Here is a 21,480-nt window from a genome sequence, read left to right as displayed (position 1 = left end):
GGAGGTGTTATATAGAGGGTACACAGAAGTCAGGGGAGGGGGGCAGGAGGTTAGTAGGGGTGTTATATATAACTGGTACATAGAATGGAGGGAGGTGTTATATAGAGGGTACACAGAAGTCAGGGGAGGGGGGCAGGAGGTTAGTAGGGGTGTTATATATAACTGGTACATAGAATGGAGGGAGGTGTTATATAGAGGGTACACAAAAGTCAGGGGAGGGGGGGGCAGGAGGTCAGGATATACATGGTGCTGTATATAAAGGGTACATAGAAGGGAGGGATTGGTATTGAATATAGACAACATATAAGAGAATGAGAGGGGGTTTCAAAATCTGTGTGTTGAGGGGGGGGGGGGGGGGGGGGAGGGTAGACAGTACACTAATAATGATTTATTCTCCATAGAGGATAACAAGAATTAGCACATAATATAGACAGTACACAGAAGGATAGCAAGGTGTTGTAGGGTAGACAGGAGGGAAGTGAAGGGGGAGGAGAAAGGATTAGGGTTCTATATTTATACAGAAGGTACACAGCAAGGGAAGAGGAGGAACAAGACAAGGGGGGTAGGTCATCAGGTGTTCACCTTTCCTTTACTACTTATGATTAATGACAGGGCTTTAGAGTGGATGGGAAATAGATGAAGTATTCTAATTTGAAGTGGGGGGAGAGGAGGAGGTGTTGTGGTAAAAGGGGAGGGGGAGGGGGAGGCAGGAGGAAATGGAAGGAAGGAGACCAGAACCAAACATAAAGCCAATTCCCGTTTATTTAGCCATTATCTGAGCTTCTGTCATCATCTTTCAGTGATTACAACCATACTGGTTTCTGTCTACAGCTGAACAGCAGGCAGATAGCATTGTCCAGCTGGCAGGACTACGGCTGGTTATCAGCCTCACAACAGCAGTCGACAGGCCAAACACAAACAGTTGACCACATTGTTTTAGTCGCATATCAGGACAAGAAGGCAGCAGGTTGTGGTGATCCAACGATTTAAGCCTCATCAAAGAGTTTAAAAGTTTAAAATGTCTTCCCAATAATGTTTAAAAAAGTATTAATATATCAAGTATATCCTGTACACAGTGAATGAGCTCCCTGCAAGAGGTTCAGGGATCAAATCCTCATGGCAGAAGAAGTTTTTGTTAAAAGAAAATTATAATAAAACTTTGTTTTTCTGATAGAACTATTTTATTTAGTAAATGGACTAGCAACTCCCAAGTCAGAAATTGGATCTCCTTTGCTAGAGACACAATACTGAGCCCAGCAACTCTCTACCTTAACTGTAACTCGAGCATCATTTTAACCTGGACTAGAATCAGTTTATACTCCACATCAGACTCAAGCTTGAAATGTATGTAACAGAATCAGCAGACCTAGACCACCCATTATCAAACACACCAATGATACAGACTTTGGAAATTGAAGGTAATTAGGACAATTTCCACCAATTCAAGTAATTCAATTACCATTCATGTGAGCTGATTGAAATCAAATATGTATATCAGAATTAAGTCAAATGAGTTCTGCTATCATCAAAGAGCTATTTCCAAATATGTTGAGTTTTATGAAGCTTTTCTATTTCAAGCATTAAATTGAAACCAAAACTGGCAATAAATACTGCCAGAAATCATTTTGATCTTTTTAAACTTGTTACCCTCCTAATAAAATTTTAAAAAACAAAGTTTTGCGTGTCCTCTTTAATGGGGATCGCTAAGGAAAGTTTCGAGTGTTCATTATAACAGTTGATCTTATTTCATTTTAACATTCAGGCAGACTTCCTATAGCAAGCCACTTAAATACTTGAATTTAAGGTAAAAATAAAGTAAGAAGTCACAACGTAATTTTGTTGTTGATCTAAGGAAAATATTCACTTGCAGTTTGCTAATTTTACTCATAAAAAGGCATTTGTTATAAACAAACTTCAGTAAAACAGATTTTACAAACAAAGAGACTGAAAAAACAAAACATCTCATGAAAGGCATATACATTGACGTATACTATTATATTCAAACACAGCCATAAATTACTGTATTAACACATATCTGAATCGTGTTACGTCAAAGTCGCTATAAAGTGCCATATTCTTTGAGGAGACATGGGGACGACCGACAACTGTTTCTATCACTTCTTGTGGTATGCTATTGTACAGCATTAATCAACTTCAGAAAAAACGAACAGTCTTAAAGATCTGAAACATTATTAGCCATAATAGCATGTTCGGGATACACTCAAAAGACAAACGAAATTAAAGACAGCTGCATCTTGATCACGTGAGAGTTTGACACATACAGCCATACACTGTTACTGTGTATGGTTTTCAAATCTGAAGTAGAAATATTTTGCATTATTTTATGATAAATAAGTTGTCAGGGAAATATGCATTTCTACATGATGTGATAATGGAAGACACATGAATAGCAGTTTTTGAAATTCTAGGTATGCTTTTGTGGATTCGGGCTCAAATTTCTCTCCACAAAAAAAAAAAAACTCTGACTCAAAATTCTGATAAATGGTTTTAGCAATTTGCACATTGCAATATTTTATCTGATCTACTTCACATCAGAAATGCCAACGGGTATTCCATATATCAGGACCTGCACACCAAACCTATTTTTCATTCTTCATATACATGCCAGATATAAATGATTGACTTTTTAATTCTTGATTACATAAATTTTTAAACAAAATTAAATATCATTAGACCTTAAGTAAACATTTTTTTTGCATTTAATAAACATTCTTGATGAATGAGGATGTCTTGCTCAGGATAAACTAGTTCATGAAATATACTGTAAGACTTTGAAATTTTAGTGTAATTTTCTTGGTCACAATAAGGTGGCTACTGTAGCTTTGGCATCAAACTTATGTCGTTGTGCCCTTGAAAAAGGCACTTTATCTGAATTGCTATAAACAACCCAGCTGTACAAATCAAATGAGTAAAAATACATGTATATGCTGCGAAGTAATGCAGGATATTGCCGTGTCCTCCAAGTCATGGTGACCAGATCCAATCCCATCACTTAAATTATATACAGACCTGTAGACTTTTGTTTTTTTGAGGGAGCTGTCGCAACTTTCCAAAGTTGTCTCCCCAATTGTTCTTCATATCATAACATTTCACATACTAACTCACAAAAATCTAATAGATGTACACAATGACTAATTTGTGAGGGTTCTACTGAGATTAACAATATCAAAAGATCAAAACCTTTTTACAGGTACAACTGAAGTTATTCCCGACATCAGGTGTCAAACTTGTGCAACAAAGCACTCCGTGGTTCTATCAAACGTTCTAGACCATGTGGCCAACGGAACCAAGAAATAGACTAAAATAGCGAAATAAACCAATTTTGTATGAAATATCTTCTTGATGTTAAAAACCTATTTTAAATACTATACTAAACCGTCATTCAGTCGACTTTAAAACTCGGGAACAAATATAAATTTGGGTAAAACCTGAAATCTCAACAGAAGATCTTAAAATTGCAGAATTTGGAATCAGTTTACACATGATATGCAAACTGATTCCCAACTAATATGATTTTAGCACCAAAATAGCAGAAAAAAACCTGCAACGCAGTTCAACACTCAATCAAACCAGTGTAAAATGGGTACAGTGAGAGATTATTGTATGGTTTTTTGAAATCTCGTACAAAATGGCAAACAAATTATGACTCATATCCATGTTCTTTACAACAACAGAATGACAAGAGATTGGTTTTTTATATCACTCCTTCTCTATAAAAATACCACAAATGTATATATCAGCGTTTGAGCTGTATAGATTGTCTATGGCCCATCGCACCTAACAGATAGAGAGAGACTCGCCCTATCATTTGTGCCTCAGGGAGGAAAGCTGTAATGCATGTAGCCATGTGGCCCTCCATACACAACCCAATGAGAACGATAACTTTTTCTGCCAACATGGACATGTAAGCACAAACATTTCCACCTCTGCTTTCACCGATCTCACAATCGTCCCAATGTGCAAATTCAATCAACGTGCAGCGCTAACATCCCAACACTTGTGTCGGAAAGCTTCACTCCTAAACAGCAACCGGACACCATTATTCTTACATAATCGCATCATAAATGTAGTCCACATCAAATACGAATGAAATTTTAATTAAATCCAGAGTAAAATGGTGAAATTCACAGAGATTGGAGATACTCAGAAAACGATCAGTTCTGCTTACTGGTGATGTATGAGGCTACTAGGCATGATCGCTTCCTCCCCTCCGAACCCTGCGCCTGTTTCTGCCATTGTACCAACCTCCACTTGCCATGTGCCACAGCATGCAGGGCATCCTACCGTTGTGCCAGCAGTTGAGAGACAATGTTTGTTTTTTGATGAATGTAAATGGTTTGATCATTTCTAAAGGTTTAAAACTTCTTAATGTATACACTGTATGTCTAGCATCTTGCAAAGCTGAATGAATTGCTTTAATGAACTCCAAAAATATGACGCATTCAGTCGCTGAAGATCTTTCATGTTTTGAGAAAACTGACTCTTTTGCTAATATTAAATTCTCCGACACAAAACTTCAGTGAAATCAGTTCAAACTTTTGGACAATCCTGCCTTCTTTTGACACAAACCATATCATATTTTGATCTGTTACTGAAAATAATTGAAGAAACTGAAAACTTAATGACATGATTATTCTTAGTCAAACAAATCTGGTAAGTCAAGTGAATTCAGTAAGTCAGACTATTCTTTTAGCTAATGTAACAGATTGAAGACTCATGAAAAGATTTGTTTCCACTGTGATCACAACTTAGTATTTGTAGCAGATCTACGTGGACAGACCACCTGTCTTGCAAGACCATTCCTTTTTCGGAGAATAAGAGGAAATGAATGGGGGTAGGGGGCGGGGCCTAAGACAGGCTCTGCTGTATAGTACAAGATGTCTCTGAGTACCGTGTGAGTTTAGAATATCAGAACTTTACGTTTTGGCGAATTCAATCCCACTTTTGTCAGACAACAGCAGCAGCTCCATTTCACTGTAGATTAACTTGACATGCCTTCAAAATATTACTGACACAGGAAAATGGCAAGTCTAATTTATAGGAAAGTATTATCACAACAGCCAAGTCGGTGAACCATGACACATGGAGGTCAAAGACAGGTGGCGCGGCCATCAGTGTGTCCCTATCAGGCCAAATCTTCTGTCAGTATAACATAACGCCTGGCCTGCCAAAAGTTCTGAATATCATAATATCGGATATTCACTCTTCCGGCTCTTTATAGTGGGTTTCACATCATATTATATATCACCAATATCACAAGGACCTCTGGGAAATCAGATGTATTAGATTTAACAAGAAAGCAACTTTATCTGCCAGAATTCGGAAAATCATTTTCTGATGCTAGCATCTACATGCAGAAACAAAATTTGGAAACAAGTTGGATGAAAATAATCTGTTTAGTTTTGGAATTTGGAAAGTAAAACAGTTCATAAATTGAACTTTTGCACCGAATTATTCTACTGATGATGTCATTATGTCCATATTTCATAAGAAGACAAGCTTGTGTAGATTAATATGGAATTCCAGCTTATGTTCAGACATAAAAACAAATACATTATATATAATTACCATGTGTTCGATTAATTAATAGAAATATTGATTTTTATGGTATTGACCTTTTCTGTGTGTTAGTAATTAGGGTTTATCAAGAAATACATTGACCTCATCATAAAGTAACATGGATAAAATAAATCCGGAAAAATTCAAGTTTTGTTATTTTTTGTCTGAATACATGAAGAATGAGTTTTGAGGGTGCATTATTAAAAACATTGACCTCATTATAAGACAATCACTGTAAAAAATAATTTTGATAGCCTTTTTTTCTTCTCACTGACTTTTGGCTGCGATTTCGTTGTAAGAAAGACAACAACTAGAAATGAAAAATTTAAGATTGAAACATTCTCAAGCAGTGTAAAATGTAGCGTCTCCGGGAAATCTCGAATTTCAGAAAAAGTATAAATTGTGACGTTTTTAGACATTAATGACCTAGAAGTTTATAATTATGTTGTCATAGAGATGGATAACGACCTTCATTCCACTCTTTCTTTTCAGAGTGAGGCACTTTGATTTATCAGTGTCGTAAACTCTAACCAGCTAGTAGGCCCTATCTCAAGGTAGGACATTTTGACATTAGTGTAACTCTTATTTACCACTAAAACACTGTTTCTCACAAAAACATGTTGCTGAAGACTGGTATATATGCCAGACCAAATTTTCATTGCTTCACAAAAACTGATGTTGTGTCAGGCAATAGGTATTTTACATCTTTTTTTCTTCACAAAATTTTATGACATCTCATTCGAAGCAATAAGGAAAGCTGTGAAAAACCTACATTGTCTGTCACGAATAATCTTCAGTTGAAGAATGAGTAAATTATTCATATAGATATCTTTCTACTGAGAAATTTGAAAGAAACTAAATAGTAATGAAAACAAATAATTGCCTGTTTAATTATCATCAAAATTGTTACATGATTCATTCTTTATTTTTATTTTTATTTAGAATTTATTTCCTATTTTAATGTATGATGTATAACGTACACTTGATATGAAATGTTTTTATTTTGTTCCAGAGAGACAGAAATGTTTTTATTTTGTTCCAGAGAGACAGAAATGTTTTCATTTTGTTCCAGAGAGACAGAAATGTTTTTATTTTGTTCGAGAGAGACAGAAATGTTTTTATTTTGTTCCAGAGAGACAGAAATGTTTTCATTTTGTTCCAGAGAGACAGAAATGTTTTTATTTTGTTCCAGAGAGACAGAAATGTTTTTATTTTGTTCCAGAGAGACAGAAATGTTTTCATTTTGTTCCAGAGAGACAGAAATGTTTTTATTTTGTTCCAGAGAGACAGAAATGTTTTTATTTTGTTCCAGAGAGACAGAAATGTTTTTATTTTGTTCCAGAGAGACAGAAATGTTTTTATTTTGTTCCAGAGAGACAGAAATGTTTTTATTTTGTTCCAGAGAGACAGAAATGTTTTTATTTTGTTCCAGAGAGACAGAAATGTTTTTATTTTGTTCCAGAGAGACAGAAATGTTTTTATTTTGTTCCAGAGAGACAGAAATGTTTTTATTTTGTTCCAGAGAGACAGAAATGTTTTTATTTTGTTCCAGAGAGACAGAAATGTTTTTATTTTGTTCCAGAGAGACAGAAATGTTTTTATTTTGTTCCAGAGAGACAGAAATGTTTTTATTTTGTTCCAGAGAGACAGAAATGTTTTCATTTTGTTCGAGAGAGACAGAAATGTTTTTATTTTGTTCCAGAGAGACAGAAATGTTTTTATTTTGTTCGAGAGGGACAGAAATGTTTTCATTTTGTTCGAGAGAGACAGAAATGTTTTCATTTTGTTCCGGAGAGACAGAAATGTTTTTATTTTGTTCGAGAGGGACAGAAATGTTTTTATTTTGTTCGAGAGGGACAGAAATGTTTTTATTTTGTTCGAGAGGGACAGAAATGTTTTCATTTTGTTCCGGAGAGACAGAAATGTTTTTATTTTGTTCCAGAGAGCAGAAATGTTTTCATTTTGATCCAGAGAGACAGAAATGTTTTTATTTTGTTCCAGAGAGACAAAAATGTTTTTATTTTGTTCCAGAGAGACAGAAATGCTTTCATTTTGTTCCAGAGAGACAGAAATGTTTTTATTTTGTTCGAGATGGACAGAAATGTTTTTATTTTGTTCGAGAGGGACAGAAATGTTTTTATTTTGTTCGAGAGGGACAGAAATGTTTTTATTTTGTTCCAGAGAGACAGAAATGTTTTTATTTTGTTCCAGAGTGACAGAAATGTTTTTATTTTGTTCCAGAGAGCAGAAATGTTTTCATTTTGTTCCAGTGAGAAAGAAATGTTTTTATTTTGTTCCAGAGAGCAGAAAGTTTTCATTTTGTTCCAGAGAGACAGAAATGTTTTTATTTTGTTCCAGAGAGACAGAACTGTTTTTATTTTGTTCCAGAGAGACAGAAATGATAAGATCATAGTTTCTCGCGACCAAGGTCTCTAAAACTCTCACAGCAACAGATAACCAAGTGTGTGTTTGTTTTTTTAGGGGTACTAATGGATTAATTTCTAACTGTATTGTCAACAGCAATCAAAATGTACTATTAGTGATGGCAATCATCGACTTGGATATTTATAGAGGATAATAAGAACCGTGGTGAGGAGACACTGGAAATAAACGATACCCATTCATCATTCTGACACACTCGGCCACAATTTAATTATTTTGGATTGAGTAACCTTAGCCCTTTCCAGGAAGTTGAGCTGCCACATTGAAGCACTTGGTATCTTTACATCTAGTTTATAGCAATCCTGCTTCAGTGGCTGTCCTTGGCATGGTATCGGCTCCATTGTGGTGGAATAAAGAGGAGGAGGGTTGATGGAGGGTCGGAAAATATCTACATCTCTACATTCACCAACAGCAAAAACCTGCGGACCACACAATGGTGTAATATTTCAGCTTATTAACAGAGCATGTTCAAACATACAAAGAAGCTTTTCATTTTCCATGTGAATACAAAAACAGCACCCACTGGGGCAGCATATAGCTCTGAATCAGAATATTCTGCTTCCGACCAATATGTCTAAATGTCTGGTACAGTGGGTATGTCCTTGATGGAAAGGCTGCAGTCCACCAAGCTATATAAATAAGTACCAGATACCTGGGGAGTAAACCTAGCAGTTATGGATCAATAGATTCTCACACACAACTCTGGGGACACAACTTCATCTGTTTTGAATAAAATGGAAATTCACTTGAAATTTAAGGATTCCTGCACTACGGCTAAAAGCTGAAACTTTGCATTTAAAACTACGTTCCTGGCATGGCCATAGTTTGAATAAATAATTTCTGAAAAGAAGCCTATACCTTGCAGAATTTTCTACTTATGAAATAAACAAAACAAATTAACTATAGTGTTTTGTACTATCCAACAACAGAGAAAAAATTGCAACATGGTCAAATGGTCCTGAAAAAGCCCAATGTAGGGGCGAAACCGGTCGACACTTCAAATAAACTCAAGAACTACATGCTCCTTTGCCTGTTGTGATTGAACCTATGACTATGTAATCTATTTAACTCAATCAATGGGCAGGGAACAGATTATTCCACCAATTTGAAAAGCCACAGCTTTGGCTCTACCCTAAACCGTAGTCCAGTCAGATTATGATTCGAATGCTGGACCAACAAACTCATAACAGTCTCTCTAACCAACTGACTGACCTGATCACTGTTGGGTACATGGCCAATCACGCTATATTTGTAATCAAATAGAACTCAAAGGGAGATAAGTCAAGATCAGAAAAACTAGTGAGATTCTCAAGTGTTTCACCAGCGGTGGAACAGGGATCCTTAAATTATTTTTAAACTCATATTTTGATCCAAAGTTGTAAAAATGAAAAATAAAATGTGTTTTCTAGAACTCATGCATGCTTCAAGTTTTAAAAGTTGATTTTTATATGTAAAAAAAAAGTTTTTAAAAAATGCTTTTTTTCAATTTCAGATTTATTCACATTTTTCCACAGATATGAATGTTTTTAAGTAATTTGTCTGGCAGAGACCATTACACAGAAAACACTTACAAAGCCTATTTTAAAACAGAATATCAACATTTCGAACATTTTTTTTATATTATAAAACAGAATACATTGTACATGCATTTACATCTACAAAAATATCCAAGTGTAAACGATAGTTTAACGAGTCTGTCTACTAACGGTGTTTAAATGAATGAGACCTAGAATGCAGTCTGATCATGTAACACAAGTTTCAATGTGTGCGACAAATTCATTTATTTTAATTTCTTTTAAATCACATCATTTAAGATAAAAAATGACTTCCTTTCATAAATCGCTAGCTGAACACCATCTAGTACAGTGAGAAACTATTGTGACCTACATCATCAATGTACCATTAAAATACAACCGCTTATTTTCTCAGCATTTTTTGAAATTCATTAGAAAATTAATGAACCAAGAAAACATTAGTGGGTGCATTTTCCCATGAATAATTGTATGGGGTATATCCTTGAGTAAGAATCTTAGAAGTTGTGATTCAAAAATTAAAAAAACACTTCATCTTTTAAATATATGACTTACTTTAACGCAACAAAATCTAACTGCTTATTGATGCAAGCAGACTTAGTTTTGTTTAGCTCAGTCGATAGAGCACTGGTCCAAATATACGTCATTCCAGGTTCGACTCCTGGCGGAGGCATTCCAAAACAGAAAGATCTTTAAAAATTATTAATTGAAGAGTGTTCAAGCACTTGTTGTAATTATAAAGACATTTTTGTTCGGTATGAAGGTACGCATTTACCTGTATGTGAACAGTGCTTACTGTTCAAAAGGGAAATAACTCCTGTAAATTTTAATATATATTTCACCATCATTAAGTGAGCGAGAAACATTGTGTAAATATGAGATAATGTTGATATTCTTGTGGTAGCAAGAAATCAGAAACTCTTAATGAGAGATGCCGCACATCAGAAACAGATGTAACATTATAGATATGTTGCTCTGATGTAAAATGACAGGTGTAAACATCGGAAGTTTTCAGGTCCGTCACAATAAGGGAGACAAATTTACACTACAGTAGGGAAGCTAGCATGTTGCCATCATATCTTTAACTAAGTTAATATTTGTATGGTGACCCCTAACCATGAATACCTGTCACTGCTGCCACATGGAGATATTGATGGTCATGTGTTTTCCACAGTATTTTGGGAATGACCACCTCCCTTAAGAAAAATACTGGCACACTGAAGTATCAAAATCAACAAAACTTCTTTCTTTTCTATCCTCAAAACAATTATCAAAATTGAACAAAGGGCTGTAACTCTGTATATACCGCCTACACAATTTGGCAATGTTAAAAAATGCTCTGGACAATGTGACAAATGGACAGACTGGGTTGCAGATGGAAAATAAACCAACGGTTCCTTTTTTAAGTAGTACAATTGTGGGATCGCACAACGTTACACGATGTGCGGTGTGCGCACGACGTGTGCACGGTGTGTGAACGGTGTGTGCACGATGGGCAAACGATAAAAAGCTGAACGATCATTGCTTGCGCACATATATGCGCACGATGGACGGACGTTGTGCGATAACAATCGTGGTTGTTGTAAATTGAGGAATGCCTTAACAATTTATACGGTTTCGTGTTTAAACATATAAACTTGATGTTTACGTATGTTTCTATATTCTAGCAACATCTATAAACTTATCTTTCTGTCTATATATTCTTATATTTAGGAATTGTGTTTTCTGTGTTTTTAAACAAACTTAATCGACACATGTAAAATTACAACACAATCCCGTATACAGGTAAACATGTAAAGGTTATTGCATGGTTTTTGAGTAACAAGGGATTTATTACACCCGAGCGAAGCGAGGGTGTAATAAGTCCCGAGTGACGAGAAATCATGCAATAACTGGCTTACTGCATGCTTCCCAACTCGAACAAAATAGAAAAATTGAGTAAAAAATGTTCACCTGTACAATCTTTTTACCTACCCTACACTGCAGATAATTTACATGTACTTGTCTGATTGAGTACTAATCAGAACCAGGTAAGTTTGTCTTTATTCTCAATAGCCCAGTCTGAGTGTATCCTTCATAATGGATACAAGTGTTTTTGGAGTCCTATCCAGCTCCAGTGTCAGGGAAGGTAAGGAGTGTCTGTTCAACAATTAGAACAAAATACGGGAAACAGTGTTGAATTTCTGACTACATTTTCAGTATAATTTTCAAGATGTGGCAAAGGTACAGGAATTTTGGATATTGTAACCATTTTCATACATACAATGTAAGGGTTTACCAATCCCTAAGGAATTCCAGTTCTTTCAATGAATGGTATATTTGAATGTGCAATTTTGTATAAAGAAACAGCTCCTAAAGATTATAATTTTTTCCAGGAAATGCTTATCCCCTCACGTGATAAGGAAATCAATAACGCTGCCAACTCAGTAATTTTTATTGTTTGTTTTTCAATCATGAAATTACCATTTTTAACTTAATTTGTTTTTCTTATTTTAAATGTGTCCACTAAGTTTATCATTTCCACTGTACACTCGTTACTTATTGATTATCTCCCCTTTCTTACAGCATTTGTGACCACAGTCCACTGGACACCCCCCCTTTCGTGGTCATGTAATCATGATTGGCCATGAAAGGGGATTATGTGTGCAGTGGACTGTGGTAGCAAGTGATTTATTGCCCACAGTTTTCCATTGTGAGAGGTGGGAAGTGTGCAGTAAAACCACTTTGTACATGTACCTGGAGCGTAGTTTTCTCCCCGCCTGGGGCATTTATGTAACTCGTCGCGTAAGGCCGGGGGTGTGAAAATCCAGGTGAAGGGGAGCTATAGGCAAACGAATGCAAATAACAAATACTATTCATTACGGTCAAAAGGTATCACATGTAAGCTCTGTGTGTCAGGCACTGGTCAGGTAAAAATCCGGACACTCATAAAATTGTTATTTACCTGTTCTGTTACCTTGGAGCCAAACCCATTCTTGACAGCCTAACGGTCGCTGTAATCCTGTGTAACACGCATTGTGAAATTGTATAATCTTGATTATTGTGATGAGAAATTACTGATGTATACACAGTGTACATTATCGCATACAAGCCTTCCGTATTTTTGTCATTCCGTAATTTTGATCTACAAATGATACCAAATTGCACAGTTGTTCGGAGAGAAGCGCACAACGGGGCGAACGCTTGCTAAATCACACAGTTGTGCGCACCATGTGTGGACGATGTGCTGACGGTGTGTGAACGATGTATGCACGGTGTGCGCACGCTATTTTCGGTGCATTATGCGGTTCCACAACTGTAAATCATAATGATATATTGACAGTACTACTATATGGGTCAAAGAAATAATATAGACGGTAAAATCCCATATAACACTGGATCCTAATGGAGGTATGGCCGTAGGATACGAATTACTTAAAATATTATATGGGGCAAAGAAGTAATTCCAACAGTGTGGACAAGTTTAGGTTGTCAAATTTTCAGAGCGATCCACTCCTTTTTCAAGACACAGTGAAACAGAACAGTCACATGTTCATATACATCATATTACAAGAAGATAGAATTAATATACTATAATTGAAAATATAGCTATTATATAAAACCAATAGTCCCCTCGGCTAAAGACAGCCGAATTAAGGCAGCAATTAAGCTGAGAGCATCGCGGACAAGGAACGCTGATGTAGAGGACCTATTCTTGCTACAGTACTACTACTACTAGGTATACAAACATTATACATGCTCTGATCATGTATATCACAGTACATGACCTTTCCTTTTTCTCAGTTTACTCCATGGTGAGCCTTGATCATGATAATGGACCACAACGCCTACCCCTCCCTCAATCAGTTCCATTGAAACCTTCCCTACCCCCTGCACCTGCAAGTAAAAAAATCCCCAGGCATCACATAAAAACCATCTTTCCACATCATTCTTGTAAACTTTTGAAGGCTTACAGTCAAAACTGGTGTAAGAATGAGAACGTATGGCCAATGTTGTTTAATGGATCCAGGGTTCCCATCGCTCCAAGCAACCAAAAAAACCCACGATAAACATCAGCTGAAAATCAGAATTGAAAAGCAGAGATGATAGGGATTGTTCATGTGTGGGTACTAGGTTGTCCAGGAGTATATCATAGCCGTGCTTACTACAGACCATTAATATTAGCCAGCTATTCAGTCACATCTCAAAACTGTCTATCTTCGTGCTCTGACAATCCCCACTACCCTCTGATGGTTATTTTTCTTAATCTCCTGGACTAAGTCAGAATTCATCAGTGTACCGAAGTTATCTTGGTTTGGGTTCGGTCTCACCATGCTTCCTCTGATAGCAATCTAGCACTCTAGCTGACAAACAGCAAGATTAAGGGGAGGTTACTCCGTCTCATAAAAACACATATTTCTGTAAGTTTTGACTTCATATTTGAAATTTTGATATTTATGCGTTACGTTGCTTAAAACGTCCACAAACATATCTTTTGAACATCAATGACAGATTTTTTTATTTTTTTTTAAATGAATAATGTCATTTTTGTAAAAAAGGAAAACTTTTTTTTTCTTTACGTCAGATCGAGGTTGAAGGTGGAACACAAGCCAGGTAACACAATTAACCTAGGGTTGTGATACAAATTACTCCACAATTAAACTTGACAAATGAAATTATCCAGCACTTCTATTAAAAAGAACACTTGTAGTTTGTGTAGCAGAATTACGACAGGAGATAAAGCATTCCTTTGCCGATAAACATCAACACAAACTGCACCATGTACACTTGTGACAGAAAAGTTAGTTTCAGGTCGTTACACCCAGGAGTATTTGCATTAGTTGTCCTGTAAATGGCTTTCAACTCCCGCTGTAAAATATATTTATAGCTATGTGTGGAGGCCAGAAACGTAAACATTTACATGTTATCGGTATGTTACACTGGCATCCCGACAAATTCAAAATTAGACGGGAGGGGGATCTCTCCCTAGACAGAGGAATCACTTTAAAGATGGAGGGGGATCTCTCCCGAGACAGTGGGGAATAACTTTAAACATGGAGGGGGGGATCTCTCCCGAGACAGAGGGGGGTCCCTTTAAACATGGAGGGGATCTCTCCTGAGACAGAGGGGGGGTCACTTTAAAGTTGGAGGGGGATCTCTCCAGAGACAGAGGGGGAGGGGGGGGGGGTCACTTTAAAGAAATGAAGAAGAATCTTTCAGAGATGGGGAGAATCCTTTGAGAGACTGAGGAGTTGAGAATGGGAACCTTTAAGAGGTTGTGGAAGATCTTTTCAGAGTTGAAATGAATCCTTTTACAGTTAAATTAAGGGAATCACTTTCTAGGTGAAGGAGGATGTCCCTTTTTAAGAGGGGACAATCTTTTTAGAGGTTGATGAGTTGAAGCTGGGATCCTATTTGAGGTTGAGGAGGACCAATTTTAGAGTGAAAAGGGATCTATTTACAGGTATAGAAAGACCTGCACTGTTAGAGAGGGTGATCCTTTCCATGGTAAAGAGGGATCTATTTACAGGTATAGAAAGCCCTGCACTGTTAGAGAGGGTTATCCTTTCCATGGTAAAGAGGGATCTATTTAAAGGTATAGAAAGACCTGCACTGTTAGAGACGGTGATCCTTTCCATGGTAAAGAGGGATCTATTTACAGGTATAGAAATCCCTGCACTGTTAGAGATTGGGATCCTTTCCATGGTAAAGAGGGATCTATTTACAGGTATAGAAAGCCCTGCACTGTTAGAGATGGTGATCCTTTCCATGGTAAAGAAGGATCTATTTACAGGTATAGAAAGCCCTACACTGTTAGAGAGGGTGATCCTTTCCATGGTAAAGAGGGATCTATTTATAGGGGTTGATTTGACGTAACAGTAAACAGTGTGACAACCCTTACCTGGTAGATCATAATTATCTCAAAATAATTTTTTGTTACCGCAAACAAATAGATAAATGAAAATTAACAACCAGAAATCACAAACTCGGTATCGTTTTGAGATGGCAGGACACATATTCCTGGGTAGTCGCACTAACTCTTTCACAGATTTTTGCGAAAAATCTACCTCCGATAATGAATAAATCATACCATAATTCAATTACTCCAAAATGTGTAAAATCTGGCATTAACCAATCTGATTCCTCCCACAAAATAATGTAAATCTGATAACTGCCAACATTTTGTTAATTTAATTGTCTATCAGAAACTCCCGCATCAAAGATTTACTTTCATTGAAGCTGTTAAATTGTTAGCAGTCACATCAATGTATTATATGAGCAGGATGGCTTCATAGACATATACCGCAGCAAATACCTTAAGACAGGCACATGGTTCGAAACGACTTTTAAAGTCTACAACTCCTCAAAAATTACAGATATCATAAATTTTCAACTTTCAAAAAAAAAGTCAATAATTAAAAACACATTCTGTCCGTAGTTGTTCCCCCTTATTCACATGTGTAACTATCATACCGATAGGATGAAGGCTTAATTAGCCACGCTAATTATTACCAGGTGTATTGAAACAGCAACAATCTCTTATATACTGTTACACAAGAGCTGTGCAGGGAAAAATACTTAGCAGGTTTCCGTATTTTCTTAACTTTCAGGTAACCAAATTTTCTTTGAGAATACTTCTTCCGGATTTAAGTGGTGGCTGTGTAACGCTGTTTAAGATCATGTTAAGTCTTACAGCATGCCGATTTGACTGGTTGATATCCAGTAAGCCAAAATAATAATAATATTAGCACTTCCAAATGATGATATAACAGGCCAGGTCACGTTTGTGTCAATTTTATGACAATAACATGCAAGAGTATACTTCACAATGTCAGCTTTGTTCTCTCAACCAATATATCATTTTTTTGTTTTCTGTTTGGCCTTAAATGGCATATGACCTGGAAATTAGCCAATGAAATTGCAACACTTACCCCTTGAAGGTGATGCGATGATCAGGCACAGCATCACTAGTAACTGGCCGCCACACCAACCTATAAAATATAAAAAGGCGCTGCATTATAGTAGGAATCTAAATACAATACCATTGAACCTACAATCACACATCAATGGTTAACATACCCCAAACATACATGTCTTGAAATTCAATAAATTGTCGCACAAAAAAAACATTTTTGAAAGAAAACAGAAAGGGTTTCACAATTATTTTGGAAAATGCAAATCAAAATCTAAAAGAAAAAGTCTTGTAATGATCCCAAATTAACTGAAATGAGGTAAGTAATCTGTAGTATTCCACCTTTGGGAAAATAAGCAAAGGGCCACAACTTTGTAAAAGGTGTTGTGTGAGACACAGTTTAGTATGCGACACTTTGCCATCTCAAAGGGTACTCGTATACCAATTTTGTTAATTGTCAGTGACAAGAGTATATTGGATATGCCCTTGACAAAGTGATGAACAATGAACAAGGGGGCATAACTCTGAATATAGTGGTGTAGGGACATAATTTTAGTATATGATACTCTGCCATCCTTAAAAGAACTTGTATATAAGAATTGGAAATTGTAGGTGACAGAGAGCATGATCGAGATACACCCAGGACAAAAGTACGGACTGTACAGGCTGACTGACTGAGTGTGCAAACCTATCGGACTGTACAGGCTGACTGACTGAGTGTGCAAACTTATCGTACTGTACAGGCTGACTGACTGAGTGTGCAAACCTATCGGACCCTCCTGTAGTACTGGTTGGGACTTAGATCATTGACTGTGTTTGAAGGTCATTTGTTTGAAGTGGACAGTGGTACCTGTGTCAATAGAAATTACTTCCCAATCTCGGAATGGACAGATTCTTAACTACAAATCAAACAGTGAAAAGGCATTAAAGCATTGTACTGGCAGTATGCAATTTGATGTGAATGTGTTATTTTTATCATTAGATTTTAATCTACCCTCAATGGCCGTCTGCTTGCCTATATAACTCTATGGCCTGACCACCATAGCTAGTAGCATGATGACACATTATCCTTTGAGTGCTGGACCTGAACCGAAAGCAATCATTCCAAATTGATCACCGGTTCATCATCAACATAAAATACCCAACGGCTAATGAGAGGACCCCAGTATCTGCTTATTGGACAAACCAAGGGGAGATAATTACCGATACACACACAAGCATCTCAACAACATGTTACCATCTACCATAAATAATTCTCACTACTACTGAGACGTGACAATCAAATTGTAGGTTTCTCCTCCTAATCACGTGCTACATCATACTTCGAGGACTGCCCATGCCAATTTCTACATGACATAAAGACAGACTGTAGGTATGGAGTGCCGTAAACCCCTATACAATGGTGTCCCCGTGCTGGGGACATATTATTAACACACCCGTCGGAGCGTGTCCGAGAACTGTGACCAGTATGGGGTGGGTGACATTCAGTGTCAGGGAACATATTAAGTGTCCCCTCCCCCTCTATCATCTCCATCCCTTATCTAGCCCGTTAGATTAACTTTCTCGTCCCTAAACCATAGCCTCCCGATAACCTTTATCTACCCAGTCATCCTATCTTGTAACAGTAGCCAGAACTCAACCACAAAATTGTTTTATTTTTTCTGGGTTTTTCTTTACTGGTAAATTCCTATAGGATATACTCATAACCTGGTAAGTTGGGAACACGGAAAAGGTCACCCTAAACACAAACATAAATATTAGGTATGTGTCCTGTGAAAATATTAATTTCGATTTCTTAACATTTTTTTTAAATCTAAGCCAAAATTATTCCATGATCACAGGGCCTGGATAGGGATTCCATGATCACAGGGCCCGGATAGGTATTCCATTATCACAGGGCCTGGATAGGAATTCCATGATCACAGGGCCCGGATAGGAATTCCATGATCACAGGGCCTGGATAGGAGTTCCATGATCACAGGGCCTGGATAGGAATTCCATGATCACAGGGCCCGGATAAGAATTCCATGATCACAGGGCCTGGATAGGAGTTCCATGATCACAGGGCCTGGATAGGAATTCCATGATCACAGGGCCTGGATAGGATAATTTTGAATGAAAATTGTTTGTTTATTTGTATGTTTGATCGGGTTTTTTATTTCAAAACAGCTAAGGAAATATGATAATATATGACTACTAAATAAGAGAGATATCTTACAGCCAATTTTCAAAAATCATTGTTTAAACATTTACATCTTCTTCTGTAAATTTGTTTTGATCGATAGAGTATAATAATTTGAGGTTCTTATATACCGCTTTATCACAACTTAGTTCGTAGGTCGTCTTAAAGTGGTTCACAAATCATTTTCCTGGTTATAGGACCTTTGCAAGCAGCCAATATCTTTCTCAACTCCCTGGGCTCGGAGCATACAGCCGGTGCTGTCATGCCATTTCCAAGATCACAGCCAGCAATTAACAATTCTAGCACTGCCCAACCACGTACTCATTTACAGCTGAGTAGACTGGAACAAGCAGAGTAAAGTAACTTGACCAAAGATACAACACAGTGCAGTGCAGTGACTCAAACCCGCAACACTTTAGTCACAAGCCCGGCGTTCCTAGACTACCGTGCCTCCTAAAGCATGAGTGAGAGAGAGAAAAAGACAGAGAGACAGAGAGAAATAGAAAAGGGGAGAAATGGGGGAGAAAAAAAACTGAGTTAAAAAATGAAAAATTAAAGAAATAATGGAAGAAATATAGACAGAGACAAAGTAAGTGACAGAAAAGGAGGAATAGGTAATCTGAGATGGTATGTTAATGACAGATGCTACTGTCTTCCCAGACACAGTGTTACCACACTTAGAGGTTATTTGGTACAGGTGTACCTATGAAGATAAATGAGATCCTAGAAGTATGCTAATTACTCCTATTAGTGGTCGTACTTCAACCTTGAGCTTTGAACAAAGAGCTGCATTGAAGACAAATGAACACCACCGTAGATTCATATATCACCGTCATCCAGAAATAGCACTATTTTCTCCTGAAAGGAGAAACTATTACAGTCTGAACTTACAATCAACAAAATCCAATCAAACGATGTGCTACAATGGCAGTTTTTCACAGAGAATTTTGGTGTTTTTTTTTTCGTTATTCTATATTCAATTACTTACGAGAATATTAGTGAATGAAGATTTATGCTTAAATCAGATTTTTTTTAAACTTCTGATTGTTACTGGTAACCTCAATTCAAGCTACTGGTAATATGCTCATTGTAAAATTTAAAATCTGTAATAAAGAAGATTTGTCATATTTCTTTAAAACCCATGTGTTAACATGAGGGGAAAAAGAGACCAGACAGTTATTTGAACCCAGAACCTCAGTACTGAAGGCAGACTCCCTCAAAACTAAACTACACATTAGCTCAGATCAATTATAAATATACTTCCCCATTCTCATTTACACCTCCCAGTCTGTCACTTGTCCCAACACTGTGGTCAAAGTCTCCCGGTGCCCCAAAGGGTCCAGAACAAATTTGAAATCTTAATCACTGGGGCTCAGCAGAAGTTTTTCGACTCATAAAGCTCTATAATTATATACCTGCCCGATGTACTCACTATTTGGGGAGCCTCAGGGCACTACGCCCTATGTGACTTCAGACAGCTTAATTCCTAACACTCAATTCAAAGAAGTTTTCGTCATCCTGTATGGTTTTTAAGGCCTATTTCTTCCCCTAGTAGAGATAGGATATAAGTCCCCTAGGAGTTAATTAGAGTGACTACAGAGACCCCGTGACTATATAAAATGTATTAAACAGCTTGATACTTCCCCCATTTCTATCTCATCTTCAAAAGATGTTACACAGATAAGTCCTAATTGCTGAAGAGAAAATGCAATTGACCACAGAACAGAGGTATATGAGGTAATACAGTTTATATCCAGATTTGTAGATTAAATTCCATACAGGAACCATGCCTATTTCTGTACTACACTGGTTCTGTTGAGACTTCAGCAGACATCATAGAATGCAACTCTTCCCCGATTAGTCAGTTAATCAGTGCCCAATCCATTGTAATTGTCGCCATGCAATCTATCACTTGCCATGACACCCCCATTAGTCCACCGTGTTAATCTGTGCTCCTAATCCACTCCATTTATCTCTGCCATTAGTACATGCCAACTTCCAAGTAAAGTCAAAAGGTATCAAACTAATTAACTGTAAAACCTGGCTAAGGAGACAACTCTTATGGGAGAATACTTGTCTTTACAGACCTCTACACAGAAACCTGTCTAAAGAGACAAGTGATGAGAGGGGCACCTGTTTTGTGATACTTATACAGTTAAACTTGTCTTCAAAGAACATACTTCATGGAGACCACCTGTCTTGTATGACCGCTATAGCAAAAGCTGTCTTGAGAGACTCAAGTTATGTGAGGAGGGAACTCGTTTCTTAAAGAAAACCCTTATGAACCTGACTAGTATGATATCATCGTTATGGATTTTATACCATTACAGTAAATCTAAATCCTAGTATTTTGACAGACCACTATAATGAAAGGTCACAATGTCTGTAAAACCTCACAAAATTACCATGAATTTCTTGAAAAATAATTGGCCAATTTGAGTCATGTCCATCCTAACTGATGTATTCCACAGCAAAACTAACTGCTTTCTTTTACAACCTGTTAAAAACTTTTTTCAAACACATAAAAAACATTTACCCTTGAAATACTGAAATAAATACATAATCACTTCTTATAAATTAAATAGATATTTTTGAGACTCTTTTGAAATATAGATAATTACCCATAAAAGCAGAATTCCTCGCCATCTTTACCTCCTTAAATCCTTGCCCAGTTATCTCTCACAGAGGTCCTACTCTGTTGATGAACAATTTACCCACAATTTACTATAGAAAACAGACACAAAACAAAAGTCTGGTTGGTCATAATCACTAGCATTAGGTGGCGGACAAAGTCTTTTATCTTACCACAAGTCAACAAGTACACACCCGGCCACGAACCACGGCCACATCCC

At 36.9% G+C, this 21,480-nt stretch overlaps 1 protein-coding gene across 4 annotated transcripts in view; it reads right to left on the bottom strand.

Annotated features, from left to right (window-relative positions):
- The window catches only part of LOC110467153 (inactive tyrosine-protein kinase transmembrane receptor ROR1-like), a 238,023-nt gene that overhangs the window by 159,055 nt on the left and 57,488 nt on the right, over positions 1-21,480 (bottom strand). For 2 of the 4 annotated variants that reach the window (XM_021524103.1, XM_021524101.1), the window contains exon 2: positions 16,466-16,525. In XM_021524103.1, coding sequence (XP_021379778.1) covers positions 16,466-16,525 — 60 coding nt within the window. Of the gene's footprint in view, positions 1-16,465; positions 16,526-21,249; positions 21,264-21,433; positions 21,467-21,480 lie in introns of those variants that run through there. The other 2 variants (XM_021524105.1, XM_021524102.1) reach the window with 2 other exon arrangements.

This window comes from Mizuhopecten yessoensis, unplaced genomic scaffold (genome assembly GCF_002113885.1).
Source record: "Mizuhopecten yessoensis strain PY_sf001 unplaced genomic scaffold, ASM211388v2 scaffold11163, whole genome shotgun sequence".
NCBI classification, from domain to species: Eukaryota; Metazoa; Mollusca; class Bivalvia; order Pectinida; family Pectinidae; genus Mizuhopecten; species Mizuhopecten yessoensis.
This window is presented reverse-complemented; position numbering and strand designations above follow the sequence as displayed.